Consider the following 15,378-nt stretch of genomic DNA (forward strand, 5'->3'; position numbering starts at 1 on the left):
GGGGTTGCTTCCCACAGCAGGTACGTGTGATCTTCTCGGTGGTGAGTACAGTGCTCAGTCCAGGCTTGCCCTCTGTTTCCCTTGTCACTCCTTTTTACTCATTTTTTTAGGCAAGTCCTTTTCGACACTCCTTAACTGTGGTTTCCCACTGTTCCTCAGGTATCTCTCACTCAACAGGCACTAATAATCCATCCACAAAACAAAGTTATTACTTCAGTTGTTTTGGGTTCTATCTCTATAGGGAATTGATTCAGTAATTGATACCTCTTGCAACAAGAACACAGATTTTGTGAGCTACACCAATTATTCCCATAATTTGAACATTCACTTGTAACCCAGCTGCCATGTCCAATATGAGGATGAATCACATAAAGTATACAGTATGGTACTGATGGCAATTTCCCTTCTTCCCTGTACAAGCCACAGGCTGAGGCCAGGCTATAAGAACTCTTTGACTGAAACACTCCCGATCCTCCTGTTTGAAGTGGCAGTGTTCCTCTGCCAAGGAGGTGTCGGAGGCGTCTCAGGGTTTATTCAGGCAGGGCTTAGAACCAGTGATGCAAGCTTTGCCTTATTTCTCAGTGAGGTGTTATTCTTTGTACCTGCCTTGGATCATTTGGGTCTTCCCAAACCATTACCACCCAGTCCTGGTTGGAAGTCAATTTGGTATCACCCAGTTTAGATGTGATAGTCCATTCCTCAAGTTTCTTCACAAGTCCTTTGGTTTTGCTGGCATGAATTCACCCTCTTTCCGTGGTTTGGATTGCTGCTTCAGTGGTACCTGAAAAGGATTTCTTAATAACATAGTGTTAAAAGAAAAACAATACTGCATTAGCTTTTACCATTAGTTTTCTTTAAAACTTTCTGAGTTTAACTAAACTCTTTTTCTACAGCCACTTCTTCTTCTTGTATCCAGCTGTGTTAAGCTGCAGAGACCAATTCTTCTTCCCGTGAGCTATAATTAGTTAAATAAAAAAGACCAGGCCAATTTTAACATGAGATGTATCACATCTCTTGCCTTTTACTTTTTGGGTAACATTTAACTGTTTTAGTCTTACAGACTTTTAGTCTTCAGAACAAAAGCCTTCTCTTCTTAACAACAGCAATCAGAAAGAAAAAAGAAATCTTGCTTAAGACAATAAACCACTTTGTGAGAGTCACAATCTCTGCCTTGATCTTATCTCTACTGGTGGTCCTGTTCACAGCCTTGGGTTTAACTCTGTCCTTCCCCACTTCCCCCCCTCCTTGTTGTCACTCTGCCTAGCAGGAATGGGGGAGAACTTACAGATAGCTGTGGCTGAGGGGACCTTGGGGGTGTATTTCGCTCTCCCCTTCGCTCTCTTTCTCTCTCTCTCTCCCTTTCTCTCTCTTTCTCTTTCTTTTTCTCTCTTCACATTTCAGCAGCCACATTCCAATATCAGTCCACTTTCTAACATTAATCCTACATCCTGGAGAGGTGAGTCTGCCAATCACCTCTCCCCCCTTTTTCAACTTCCTTACAAAGTAAATTACTTTTGTTATGCGTGTTCTGCAGGCCTGTAATTCACGGCACCCTCCACCAAGGCTACCAGCCACTCACAGCTGACAGTGCAAAAATAAAGACTTGGTTTGCTATCACAATTTTTCCATTCACAAGCTTGAAAGGGTTGCAGGAACAAAGTAAACAACAACTTACTTCCAAAGTGACCCTGCCTGCACCAAAACAAATTTAAGGCAATGCTAGTTAGTGCAATGCAATTTGCAACGAAGCCAAGGTTTGATTTGGGAAGGCCATCTGAGGACACAGAGCATGAGTTTTACAAATCTGTATTTTGAAGAGGGAATGGACAAAATATGAATAGAGTTGAGGGCAGGGGGAGGACAGCAAGTGAGGAATTTTTCTCTGCAATACTCTCTTTTCGACTGCCAGGAAACACTCTAACACTCTCTCCAAAGAGATAAAGAAAAGCTCATAAAAAACAATCTACATTACATATACTACCATTCATCTACATTTACTCACTTTTATTTTTCACTAACTCTCACATACAACAAGAAGATACTTTTTACTTTCAAACAGTCTACATTACTTATCTCCACCCTGAGTGCTGTTGGAATGTTAATCCCTCAACCCAGCAGGTTTGAATCCTGGATGCTCTTGGGCACTCTTATCCCTCAATCCGGCACTCCACGGGGTTCCTCTTCTTCCTAAGATCCAGTCCCAGTTTCTCTGGGGGGGATTCTCTCTTTTTTATCACTCGCTTGGTCTCTTTACTAGCCGTTTTTCACATGAAAAAGACAGAAAAGCAGCATGAGAGACTACAGCAATCACTTGGCAAGTCTGGGATACCCAGCAGCTTCTGTCACACACATTCATTCCCCCCTTATCCGCCCCATCCCAACAAATACTCACCTATCCTTTGTCCTTGGGTCTTGGTTCTTCGTGTACACTTTAGTCTTGGGGCTAATTACTGTGGTTTTAGGGAATGCTTTCCCTTTTCTTTGTTTTATTGTCTCCTTTTGCCCATAGATCATAACCTGTGTCTGGTCACACACCAGGGGAACAGAGCGAGGCTGCCTAAATAGGGCAGGACCCGTCTTCCTCACCCTGACTCTCCAAGGCCCCGGCAGAGAGGTGTTAAAAACCATCCTTTGCTACCATAATTGTGAAAAACGCCAATCACTTGGCTGTTAAATTTTTAATAATAATAACATGGTTATTAAAATAGTAATACAATTAGAGTAATAAAAATTTAGAGTTAGGACAATTACAAGACAATAAAAAGCAAAGAATTAAGGATGTCCAGATGCTCTGGGGCACTTAAGCCACAACAAGCATACCTTGTGAACAAAGGAATCACCTCTAAAACTACAGTATTGCATATTCATATATCCTTCATGGTTATGCATACATTCTATTTAAAACAAGAAACTCTGTCTGTTATATGCCAACTATTTCCTTTAATCCCCATGGCGTCTTCGAGTCTGAGCAAGACCTGAAGAAATTAGATTCTTCTGACAAGAAAACCATAAATTCCTCTTCTTTGGAAGATTTAGGTGTTCTGTGATGGTTATGTCAAAGCGAGTATGTCATTCCTTAAAAGAAAACCCAGATACATAGTTTCTATTTTAACTACTAAAGCTTCAATTTAACTACACAACTACATTTACAGTACTATTAAAATGTTAATACAGCACTACTATTCAAACTAACATATGTGCATTTTTCACCTTGGGCGTCTGGTGGAGTATCCCCCAAAGTGCCCATCTCTGCAGGGAGCCACGTGTTTTCAATTGTAAATTAGGTCTTTCTTTCTCTGTCATCTGTGGTTTCCAGTCTTTCCCGGCTGGGTCTTCAGGTCTTTTAAAACTTTAAGAATCTTTTTCTACTAGCACAACTGACTTCATGTATATTTTACATATTCACGAATTATTCCATAATTTATATTACAATGGGGCTGCACAGATCCCCCTGCAGGTCCATGGGGATGCAGAGATCCCCCCGCAGGTCCATGGGGATGCAGAGATCCCCCTGCAGGTCCGTGGGGATGCAGAGATCCCCCTGCAGGTCCGTGGGGATGCAGAGATCCCCCTGCAGCCCCTGCAGGAGCCAGGCTGGAGCTCGGCGATGCCTGAGAGGAGGCTGTGACCCCGTGGGCAGAGGGGCCCCGCTGGAGCAGCCTGGCCTGGCAGGACCGAGCCCGTGGCACAGTGACCCACGCTGCAGCACTTGGAGGGGGCTGTGCCCCAGGGGATGGACTCGGCTCGGAGAAGTTCCTGGAGAAGTCTCGGCTGGGAGAGAGCGCAGGGTGCAGCAGGGAACGACTCCTGTCCCTGAGCAGAGGGAGAAGCCGCGGGGGATGAGCTGAGCACGGCCCCATTCCCTGTCTCCTGCCCTGCCGGGGGAGGAGGTGCAGCTGGGAGCAGGGAGCCGTGGGGAAAGCTGCATTTAAGGCTCTGCACTGACTTCTCCTTATCCTGCTCTGACTCTTGGGAGTTTTCTGCCAGAAATCTCTCCCCTCCCCCGCTCACCCACAGGGCTTTGGGCAGGTTTCCCTTTTTGGGGGAAATCAAAGCGAAGCACCGATGCACTAATGAGGGGCAGGAGAAGGGAGGCTCCCGGGCTTCCCGCAGAGCCGGAGGCACGGAAGGCGCAGGGCCGGGAAAGCCGTGGCGGGAGGTGCGGAGAAGTTTGTTTGTGTGGGCAGCTCAATCCCGCCTCGGGCCCGGGCCCGTCCCGGGGCTGTTGCTCATCTCCGGCTTTGCCCTCACGCAGCGCGGGGGGCCCTGAGAGCGCGGGGCGAGTCTGGGCCGTGCGCAGAGCCCGCCCCCAGCTCGCTGCCATTGGCCGCTGGTGCCGTCAGTCGCGGTTGCGGCGCGCTGATTGGTGGGAGCGGGGCGCAGCACGGCCCCGGCGGCGGGCTGAGGGCGGCCGTGGTTGGGCAGCGGCGCCATTGGCGCCGGGAGCGTCTGTGCGGGCCCGGGAGCGGCGGCAGCGGCCGGAGCGCGGTGAGGCGGCGTCGGCGGAGCTCGGAGGCGGCCCCGGCGCAGGTGGGAGCCGCGCTGGGTTCTGCGGGGGCTCGGGGCTGGCTGCGGGCGGAGGGGGCGGCAGGGGGCTGCGGCGGGTCGCTGGTGCCGTGTCCGGCCCGTGCCGGCCCCGGGCTGAGGGCGCGGCGGGAGCGGCTGCCCGCGGTCTCCTTCCCGCCGGGGCCTGGGCAGGAGCCGCTGCCGGAGCAGCGCTGGCTCGGCCCGGCTGCTGTGGGTAGGACCGAGGGGGCTGCCCCGCGGCCGGGAGCGTGCGGGGAAATTCCCGTCGCCGGAGGTTTCTGTGGCCGGAGGAGAGCGAGGAGTCCTGTAAAAGTGACTTTATTGCCGAGCAGGGGGAGAGGCCGTGGGGCATTTGCCGTGCGCTCTCTGCCATGGTTGTAGTCCGCAGCCTCCTTTTTATCCTCATTTTCCCGGCCGCATCTCCCTCTGCCTTTGCCCACGGGCTGAGGCCCTTGGAAGGTTCAGACTTCCCGATGCGCCTGCTGCCTGTCCTCGTTAATATGCACCCTCCTTTTGTATAACAGCCGATATTCATGGCTCTGTTAAGCCTTTGTTCTCCTAGGAGTTCGGGAATTTAGCGGGACTTTGAGAAATTGTGTGGCTCAATTTGTGAAATTTATTGGAACTGATGATTTCCCCCGTTACTTCCTTATCTACAGGTTCCTGGCCCTATCTCCAGGCAGATTCACTCCTTGACTCTGTTTTGTTCTTCCCGGGTCCTCTTTGGTTTTGGGATTATTCTCGGTGCTCTCATTCCCTGTCCTTTTGTAGCCGTTTGTGGATCAGGAGGCCTGGCTGCCACCTGCATTCCCTGGCTCAGCTGCTGGATGAGCTGCACTGCCAAGGTGTGGAGCATGGTAAAAAGATGAGAGTTGCTGCGGTACAGAAGAGGAGAAGCAGCATTCGTTTAACCCCTGGTCTGCCGGGGAGCCACGAAAGCGTGTCCCATTCCCATCCTTTCCATGTTTGGACCAATACATAAACTGCTCTCCCTTTTCCTTTGTTATCTTTTTCAGCACTCTTCCCTTGTCATCTCTTTTCCCACAGCAGTTTGAGCCATTTAGTTTTCCACAAACTCCCTTTTTTTATGCTCACAGATAATCTGATCTCATCCCGTGGTGAAATGTTTTGTTCCTCTTTCAGTGGATTGGTCAGCAGGAAGGTCAGGAGCTGGAGCTGTCTGGTTGGTTCTTCTTTTGAGGACAGCTTTTAATCTAATGATGCCATTGAAATGATAAATGGGTTCTCTGCCTCCTTGTATGAATTGGTTTGGGTTCCCAGGGGCTGGTCTGTGGTGTTGTAGGATTTGTTCTGGTGGCTCTTCATCTTTTTCCCATTTCTGGGTGCTCCCTGCAGCCGGGGCTGCATCAATTGCCACATTTTTCTAATTCCATCATCAAATACTTGAATTCCAACTAATTTCCCTGGACTTGTTCTAGCAAAAGCCCCAGTGCTCTGATACACCCTGTACAGCACAGACAGTGACAGCAGATGTTGGAGTGGGCAGAGGGATTACCCCCCCTCCCTTATTTTAGTGAAGTTTTCACAACATTCTCCATTTGCTGTTTCCCTTTGCAGCCTCAGCCATTTCTGTTTCAGAGTCAGATCCTCACCATGGGCTCTGCCTTCAGCTGTGCAGATTCCATCTGTGCAAGCAGGCAGAGCTTGGGGTGAGGGGCAGAGGGAATCAGCCAATTCCTGCCCCAGACCAGAAGAGCCAGGTACATTGTCCCCACTCTGCCCCATCAGTGTTACTTTGCATTTCTAAAGCTCCTCTCCTGGGTGCCTGGAATGCAGCTTCTCTTCCAGAGCAGCTTCAGCAGCCTCACATGTGCCCCCCCACCCCCAACCTGCTGCTTTTCCTTTTTTTTTTCTTTCAAATCTTCTATTTATTTTCTTTTCCTTCAAATCTTCTATTTATGAGTTAGAGGGTCACCTTTAAATCTCTTCTAGCTTCACAAAATGTTGCCTAAAGGTGAACGTCGAAAAACCCAGACCAAAATTTTTCTATCTCTAAGAGACACACACAAACATACACAAAAAATTTCCAAGTCAATGAAATTTTTTCTACTTCTCCTCTAAGTAAAAACTCATTCTCTCATCCCTTACCCAAACCTAACCGGCAATACAGAAGTAGGAGTAATTTAAAAATAGTCTAATGCTCTAAACTTAGCACTGAAACTGCAGGAAAAAGAAAAACTCCACCAATATGTTTATTGTTAGAGTCAAGGCATTCCTTGATTCTGGCCAGGATGTGCAACAGAAATCATTCCATCTCCACATAGCCCGGGTGTGCAGAGAAAATCGTTCCATGACACGTAAAGTATCAGTAAAACATAACGGAGTATATAATAAATAAAATACTATCGGAGTAAAAGCTCCGTGGCTTTTACTAGATTTTTCCCAAACTTGATACAGTCTGAACCAGTCTAAATCACTGTTTTAATGTTCCAAAGTTTCAAATTGTGCAGTTTTTAGTATTTGGTTTCCTATTGGACCCGGATTTCTTTGCTTCAGCTGTTAATGAGGTGGGAAGTGCTGATTTCCTTCTCAGCCTTTTGCAGACCAGGTGTCTGCAGCCCTGGCAGTGTCTGGGGTAGGTGTTGGTTGCTGTTTGCTGCTGGGGTTGATGTTTTGCTGCAGGGCATTATCTTTGTGAGTATCTTTAGGGCTATTCCCAGTGTGTTGAGGTGTTAAACTCATCTCCATTGAGTGGTGCAACATCCCTTAACAAAACCTTTAACATTTCTTTCCCCAGGGCCAAGGCAAAGCAAGCCTGAGTAGAGAAATGAAAGGTTAACAATGTTAAAGTCTATGAGCTGGTGTATTTTCCATCAATGCCATGGCAGGCAGGGCAGTGTGTGAGTGTAAGTGAGAGCCAGAGTGGAATTGTCCCGTGCTCTTGCCCAGCAGCTGTGGCAGGGCAGGCCCAGAGAGCGCTGAAGCTGCAGCAGTGGCAGCAAGGGCTGTCCCCGGTGGCTGGAGCTGCCAAAGGAGGGTGGCCAGGCCGAGGATTTCAGCAGAGGATGTGTGGGCCGATGTCCTGCTGGGATGTTGGCAACAGCAAAGTGCCAAGACAGGCTCTGTGCCAGCCCAGCTTCCTGGGGCAGAGATTGCACCAGAGACAGGATTCTGGCCACAGACTGCTTTAACTGTGCATCCCTTATCTCCACCCTGCACTAGGTGGGGAATTCCCAGGGTAAGAAATTCCCGAGATCAATTGCAAGGGGAAATGATTGAATATCTGCCCTGGGTCTGGCTCTTCTTCTTCCCCAAGCCAATGGCAAAAGCCGTACCCATGGCATCTTGGTTTCTTTCTCCAGCTTCCAAAGGTGTTTCTTTCCATCCCCTTTCATTTTTTGTACCCAGCCTGAGCTCTGGGGGTGCCAGGGGTTCTGGAGGTCCCATTGTATTCCTAAAGCTGCCATAACCCCCTGGAGGATCTTTCCTGTAAAATGAGTTCTGCTGTCTGAGTCTGTTGCTTCCACAATCCCTTTTCTATGAATTACTTCTTTTAAAGATACCTTAATAAGTGATCCAGTGGTTGCTGAGCAATCAGAATTGCTTTTGCCCCCCTGTTAGGTGCGATGGTGTCACCAGAAGATATTGAAGCCTTCCTGCTCAGGGCATTTCAGTTCCAGGCTCTTACAAGCACACACAGCTGTGCCGGTTGAGCTGACCATGGGGGGTAACCTGGGCTTTGTCTGATTCCCTTTCCTCAATAACAGCGTGTCTTGGAACTCTTTTCCCTTCTGCTGCCCTTGAAGAGCCATCCACAAAGACATTTTCTGCCTCAGGCCAGGCAATGTCTCCTGAATCTCCCCCAGGCTGGGTCTGGAGCTCTGTCACTTGAATGCAGTGCTGGGTTTCTTCCCAACCCCTCTGGGGGCTGTTCAAACAGGAGGCTGGGTTAAACCCTTCCCCTGTCCTCAGTTCTGAATCCTCCTGTGCCACTGAACAAGTTTCACACTGTAATAACCGAGCACTGCTCATCCATTGCGAGGCTCTTTTGGTTATCAAAGCTTGAACTTGATGGCAGACTGGAACAGTTGGAGATCCTGTTGTCATCAGGTTTTGGGCCTCGGTTCTCGTTGAAGCTGTGGCTGCACAATTCTGCAGACAATGAGGCCAGTCTGGCCACTGGGTGAAACTTGTTGGCCCAGGAATTCCTTTGGCATGGCCCTATTGAACATTCAGCTACAATTCCAATTTATTTTCTGAGTCTGGAAGAGCCACAGCTGAGACATCATTATTTTTGGTTGTTCATTTTCTCAAGTTTTGCTCTCTTTCTCCTGTCCATACCACAGCATGGAGGCTGTGTGGGGTTACAAAGTCCAGACATTTGACACAAAGGTACAGCAGCAATAGCCTCTGTATCACCTTTTACAATATTACAATGCCATCATCAAATTCCTTCCTTGACAATTACAATCACAGTAGGAAGAGAAAAAAATTAGTTTAGTTCAAATTTACCTCCCACAGCTCCTGATTGAACAAATGACACCAGCTCAGCTTTCCCAGTTATTCCCTTAATAATGAAAAGATTCCTTTCCAATTTTCCCCCCTTAGGTGTAAGATTCAGAGTGGATGGAGAGGCCCCTGTGTCCATCAGGAGAGGCCTCCTCTGGATGCAGACCCAGCCTGGATGTTCTCCAGGGCTGCAGTGTGGTGGGTCCCCGGTGGGATGGGAGCTCAGAGAGCCCTGACAATCCATGTCCATGCAGGGCTGGACTCGCTCCTCCTGAGGGTGCTGCTGTCTGTGCTTGCAGTGTCCTTGTGGGCTGCAGCTGGAGCCCTGACTCCTTCCCAGGGGCTGTTTGGGTGGGCTCTGCCCTGGCCAGGAGGGCAATGCCTCTGCCAGGTGCTTGTGGCCGAGGCCGTCCCCTGGGTGCTGGGGCCCCCTTGGGCCCTGGGGTTGGTCCCTCAGGGGCTGTGGGAACTCTGCCATGGCCTTTGCCTTCAGCTTGGCCTTTTGCTCATCCCTCCTTGCCTTCAGCTGCTGTGCCTTTGTGCCCAAGTGCTGCAGGGCCTTCTTCTGCCACTCCTGCAGCCCCGGTCACTGCCTGTGGGTGCTCATCCTCTGAGAGCTGCTGAGCTTTCTGCAAAATCTTTCCTTTCTGCAGGGACCCAAACCAAATCCTTCACAGAAAATCCTGATCCTTCCATGTGCACTCTGCATTTCCAGATGTTGCTTTGTTTTGCTCCTTGTGCTCAGGGTCCCCTGCACAGCCCGTGTGGCAGAGCCGGTGCCTGTCCTGCCGCAGTGTCCAAAGGCGGCCCCCCCGGCGGGCAGGGCCGGCAGCTCCCCGGGGCCGGGCAGCGGCCGGGGCGTCCCGCAGCCTCCTGGGGGCCGGGGCCACTGCCGGCCCTGCCCGGGGCTGGTGGGGTCAGGCAGCGCCCGGCGCTGAGCCCCGGCTGCCCCACAGCCCCGGCCCGGCCCCGCAGCTCCCCACAGGCCCCCAGCCCTGCTCCCGGTCCCGCACCTCTGCGCCCGCTGCTGCCGCTGCCCACCACAGAGAAACCCCTGACATCCTGACCTCCTGCTTTTCCTCTCCTGGAAACTGGGAATTCAAAGTATCAGCTGGCAAATTGTCAGGATAAGACCCTGCTGAAAAACATCTCAGTCCTCTGTATTTTTCTCTTCCTCCTCTTTGCCATAATTCTTTTTCTTACCACATGGATTCCTCCTGCTGCTTCTTGCCTGAACCATATTGCTGCACACTCCCCTTCACCTGATCCCTTCCCAGCACACCAACACCATCCATCCCCTGTTGTCCAAATCCCTTCTCCCCTTCCCTTATTGCCCCCCTGGGTGTCCATGTCCTTTATTACCTCTGGGGGAATGTGCAAACCACCTCAACATTCTCCCAAGGGACCCTTCAGAGACATTTTGGGATCATCATCCCTTTGGCCAGGAGCCCTCCCTGGCTTTCCCTTTTCTCCCCTCCATGGGTGCCCTGCCATGTTCACTCCCCGAAGATCCCAGGGCACTCACTGATGAGATTTTCAGTGCTCTCTCCCTGCTGACTCTTCACAGACCCCCCTGATGTGTCACTCGTCTGTCTCCTGGTCACTCCCGGGTCCCCAATCAATCCCCGGTGCCGCCGCCAGCCAAGGGAGCCGATCACCCAAAGTGGGTGAGGCACCTTCAGCTGCACTCCCTGCCCCAGGGTGTGCGGGAAAATTGACATCACCAGAGGATTCTGTCCACAAAGCAGACAGAGGAGTCCTGTGAAATTAATTTAATTCCTAAAAATGGGAGAGGCCATGGGACATTCCCCATGGGATCTCTCCAATTGTTGGAGGATACAGCCTCCTTTTCATCCTAATTCTCCTGGCCACATCTCCCTCTGCTTTCCCCATTGGCTGAAGTACTTGAGAGCTACAGACTTCCCAATCCACCTACTAGATACTCCCTTAATATGCTCCCTGCTTTTATATAGCAAATGATATTCATGGCTCTGTTAAGTCTTTGTTGTTCTTCTGGAAGTTCATGAATTGAGCAGGGCCTTGGCTGAGCAGCAGTCTGTGTCATCAATTAATAACATTTTCTGAAATCGATGGCTTCTCCTGTCACTCCCTTGTGTACAGCTCCCTGGCCCTCTGAGCCTTCCCCAACTGGACTCCCCGCCTCGGCCCCATCGCCCCCGCGAGGGGAATTTGGGGAGGTGGGAGTGGGGCAGCGCCAAGGCCGGGCCCCCCCGCGCTGTCCTGGCGGGAGCGGCTGCAGTGGGGACCGAGTGCGGGCGGGAGCGCCGAGAGCCCAGCGCTGCCCCAGCCCGACCTGCCCCAGCTCCATCCCTGCCCCTCGGCTGGGATGCTGTGGGTCTGGGGGGAAGAGGGAGCCGGCAGTGGGTGCTGGGCCTGGGGGCAGGAGGAGAAGGGAAGGAGAAGCAGGCTTGAGGAACAGAATGGTCAAACAATGCAGGTGGCAGGAGAAGGTGGGATTGTGCAGGAGAAGGAGGAATAGCAGGAGGAAGAGGAGTGTGAGGAAGAATAGAGACACAGGAGGAGGAGGAGCAGAAAGAGGAAGCAGCAGAAGGTTCCACCCCTCCCTGTGTCTGCAGCCTCCCCCCAGCCCCAGGATCGTTTCTCCCCCCACATGCAGCAGGTGACTGTGGAGGGGGATCCAGGATTTTCCCAGGGTGAATCTTGGTGTTTCTGAGCTTTCTTGGGCTAAATGTTGGTGCTTTGGTTTTATGTGGCAGCTGAATCTTTATGTTTCTGAGGAGGTTTTTGCTGACTTGTGATGTTTGGGGAGTTTTTGATCTGTATCTTGAAGTTTGTAGGATTTTTGGGCTGAATCTTGGTGTTTTGGAGGTTCTTACAAACACAAGATTCCCAATGACTTCCTGAGATGAACATGGGCAAGGAGGAATCTCCAGTCCAAGGTGCTCTCCTCTTGTTTTTTTTCCCCAAACCAGGATTTTTCCTTCCCTGGGCGTGTCTGGATGGAGGAGGAGGAAAAGCCCCGGAGATGCTGCAGGAGGAGGAGCTGCAAACCCAGCCCAGGGAGCTGCGGGGAGGAAAGAGCCCCCCTGAGCCAGGAAGGCGGGCGGAGATCCAGCCGGAGCTCGGAGCTGGTGGAGAAGCCTCATGGCAGGGAGAAGCCCCACAAGTGCTTGGAATGTGGGAAGGGTTTCAGCCAGAGATCCAGACTGATCGTGCACCAGAGGATCCACACTGGGGAGAGGCCCTACGAGTGTCCCCAGTGTGGGAAGAGGTTTCAGACCAGCTCCCATCTCCTCAGACATGAGCGGATTCACACAGAGGAGAGGCCCTTCCGCTGCCCCGACTGCGGGAAGGGCTTCAAGCACAACTCCGACCTCACCGTGCACCGGCGCATCCACACTGGGGAGAGGCCCTACGAGTGTGGGGAGTGTGGGAAGGGTTTCAGACAGAGGTCTCACCTGATTGAGCACCAGGTGATCCACACTGGGGAGAGGCCCTATGAGTGCTTGGAATGTGGGAAGAGCTTTGGGTGGAGCTCAGACCTGAGAACACACCAGCGCATCCACACTGGGGAGAGGCCCTACGAGTGTCCCCAGTGTGGGAAGAGGTTCCAGACCAGCTCCAGTGTCCTCCTACATGAGCGGATTCACACAGAGGAGAGGCCCTTCCGCTGCCCCGACTGCGGGAAGGGCTTCAACCGCAACTTCAGCCTCACCAGGCACCGGCGCATCCACACCGGGGAGAGGCCCTACGAGTGTGGGAAGTGTGGGAAGAGCTTCTCCAGGATCTCAAACTTGACCCAGCACCAACGGAGGCACCACTAAGGGAAGCCCTGTGAGTGCCTGGAGTGAGGGAGGAGCTTGGAGTGAGGGAAGAGAGTGAGGGAAGAGCTTGGAGTGAGGGAAGAGAGTGAGGGAAGAGCTTGGAGTGAGGGAAGAGAGTGAGGGAAGAGCTTGGAGTGAGGGAAGAGAGTGAGGGAAGAGCTTGGAGTGAGGGAAGAGAGTGAGGGAAGAGCTTGGTGCGCTGCTCCAGCTCCATCCCCCATGGGAGGATCCGGGCTGGATGATCCCCAGTGACCCCCGTTGGGCAGAGCCCTGGTGCCCCCGTATGGGGAATAAAACAGAGAGTAAAGCAATGGAGCTGATAAAGGGGCCCGATATCTGAGGCCTGACTTAGCAGAAATTGTGGGAGACACCGACACAGTTTAAGTCTCCCTGGGCAAGGAGTGACCAAACAACGTGGTGTGAGACTTTGTGATAAAATAATGTTACCAGGTGATGTCATGTCATGAAGAATGTGTAACCAATGGGAAATTGTTACCAAAAACAGAGCCCTATATAAGCACCATAGAAGTAAATCCCTGTATAAAAACCTGGTACACACAATAAAATTGGCTTTGGTCTAATCTCGGATGTCCCCGTCTCTCCCTGGTGGATAACCCTGTTGTGGGTGATCCCCGTTGGGTGGGGGGAAGGTGTTGGAGGGATTTCTTTCCCTTCTCCTCGTGCTGCCGTGGTTTGGTTGGTAATAAATTCCCTCCCTGTGCCCGGGCTGGGTCTGTTGTCCCCGTGCCGCTGCTCGGGGCGGGATCTCTCCCGTTCCTTCTCTGCACTCCCGGGCCTCTCCTCAGCCAATGAGAGAATGCGGTGGACACGAGTCAGCCAATCAGAGAGAGCGGCGCTGATGACTCAGCAGTTGCCGGGCAGACCCGCAGCAGGCAGTGTTCCCCACCCGGACCCCGCCCTCCCTGCCCAGTGCCGGCCCCGCCGTGGGGTCCCCCCAAGTCCCTCCCCAGTGCCCCCATAAACTGGGCTGGGTTTAACTGGGAAGCGTTACTGGGAACACTGGGAGCAGGCGGGCAGGGGCAGAGTGACAGCAGGGCTGGGGGTACACAGGACCCCCCAAAATCAGCGTGGGGATGGAGCGGGGGATCCCGGCTGGGCCCGAGGCCACAGGGAAGCTCTGCGGCCGCCGGCGGCTCAGGAGATCTGTGGGCAGAGAAACAGGGGTGACACCGGGCTGGGGGCCCCGGGTGGAGCACCCACAGTCTTGGGGAGAGGGGACATGACCCTCGGGACCCCCCTTGACCCACTTGCACAGGTAGAAGCCGAGCCCCAGCACCAGGAAGACAAAGCCCAACTCGTAGTCCCTGATCCCCGTCTGCATCTTGCTGCTGGTGGCGTCCAGCGGCATCTCTGGGAGGCCTGCAGGCATCAGGACCCCCCAAAACCTCTCACAGACACCCCAAGCCTCTCCAAGCACCCTCCTGATTGCTCCCAGTCCACCCGGGACCCCCCAAAACTTGCCATGATCCCTTCCTCACCTCCCCAGGACCCACCAAAGCATCTCCCATCCCTTTCAGAATCCTACAACCCCCTTCCAGTCTCCCCCCACCACCCCAGTACGCCTAAACCCTCTCCCAGTCCATTCTCAGCCCCACCAGGACTCACCCAAACACCTCCCAGTCTCTTTCCAGCACAACCAACCTCATCCCAATCTCTGCTTTTCCATCCCCAATCTCCATCCAGCTCCTCCAGGCTCACTCTAGTCCCTCCCAGTCACACCCAGTACCCCCAAACACCCTTCCAGTGCCCACCAGGACCCCCAGAACCTCATCCCACCAGCTTCTTCTCTGCTGAATTCCTAGAGGAAGACCAGGCCCAACTACTACCAGACCTTCAGAGAAAACTCCACTCTTCTAGAGATCACCACTTCAGCAGCATTTCATCTGCCACTCCAGGAGGAGCAGCCACCGTTTTAACTGGACTACTACCAACATCCTGACTCCTCAGGGTGTCAGGTTTCTGCCTCCATCACTAGTTTCATTTGTACTAATTGCATTTTTTAAATTATTATTCTTATTTAGTTTTTTTCCTGGTAAAGAACTGTTATTCCCATTCCCATATCTTTGCCTGAGAGCCTTTTTTTAAATTGTGATAATTTAGAGGGAGGGGGTTTACCTTTTCCATTTCACAGGAGGCTTTTGCCTTCCTTCACAGACTCCTGTCTTTTCAAACCTAGACATGGGCCTTGTTTTTTTTCTATCCCTTGTGTGTGTGTTGTGGGCTCAGGTCTGTCTCTTGATCCCCTTGTGGGCAGGGGCGGCCCTTTTGGGCTTGTTGAGCCCCTTTGGGGTTCTGGGCTTGTGCCCAGAGGGTGGTGTGGTGGGCTGAAGGGCGCTGCTGAGGGGCTGCCAGGTGCCTATGGCACACCGCCCTGAGAGCGCCCGGTCTGGTCTGATCTCGGAAGCAAAGCTGGGTCGGGCCTGCTGCTGCTGGGGGCAGCGAGGATGACGTCGAGGATGACGTCGAGGATGAGAACCTCTTGCTCCACCTGACCACCGTCAGGCTGAAGATGGTGGACTTTGATTCTGACATCTCCTTTAAAGCCAGGTTCCAC

General features: G+C 52.3%; 1 protein-coding gene across 1 annotated transcript in view; it reads left to right on the plus strand.

Annotated features, from left to right (window-relative positions):
• Nucleotides 1-15,378, plus strand: part of LOC140681608 (uncharacterized) — a 370,130-nt gene that overhangs the window by 199,957 nt on the left and 154,795 nt on the right. Inside the window, 1 exon segment of the mRNA XM_072921594.1 lies at nt 11,970-12,817. Coding sequence (XP_072777695.1) covers nt 11,970-12,817 — 848 coding nt within the window.

This window comes from Taeniopygia guttata, chromosome 37, assembly GCF_048771995.1.
Source record: "Taeniopygia guttata chromosome 37, bTaeGut7.mat, whole genome shotgun sequence".
In the NCBI taxonomy this organism is placed as follows: domain Eukaryota; kingdom Metazoa; phylum Chordata; class Aves; order Passeriformes; family Estrildidae; genus Taeniopygia; species Taeniopygia guttata.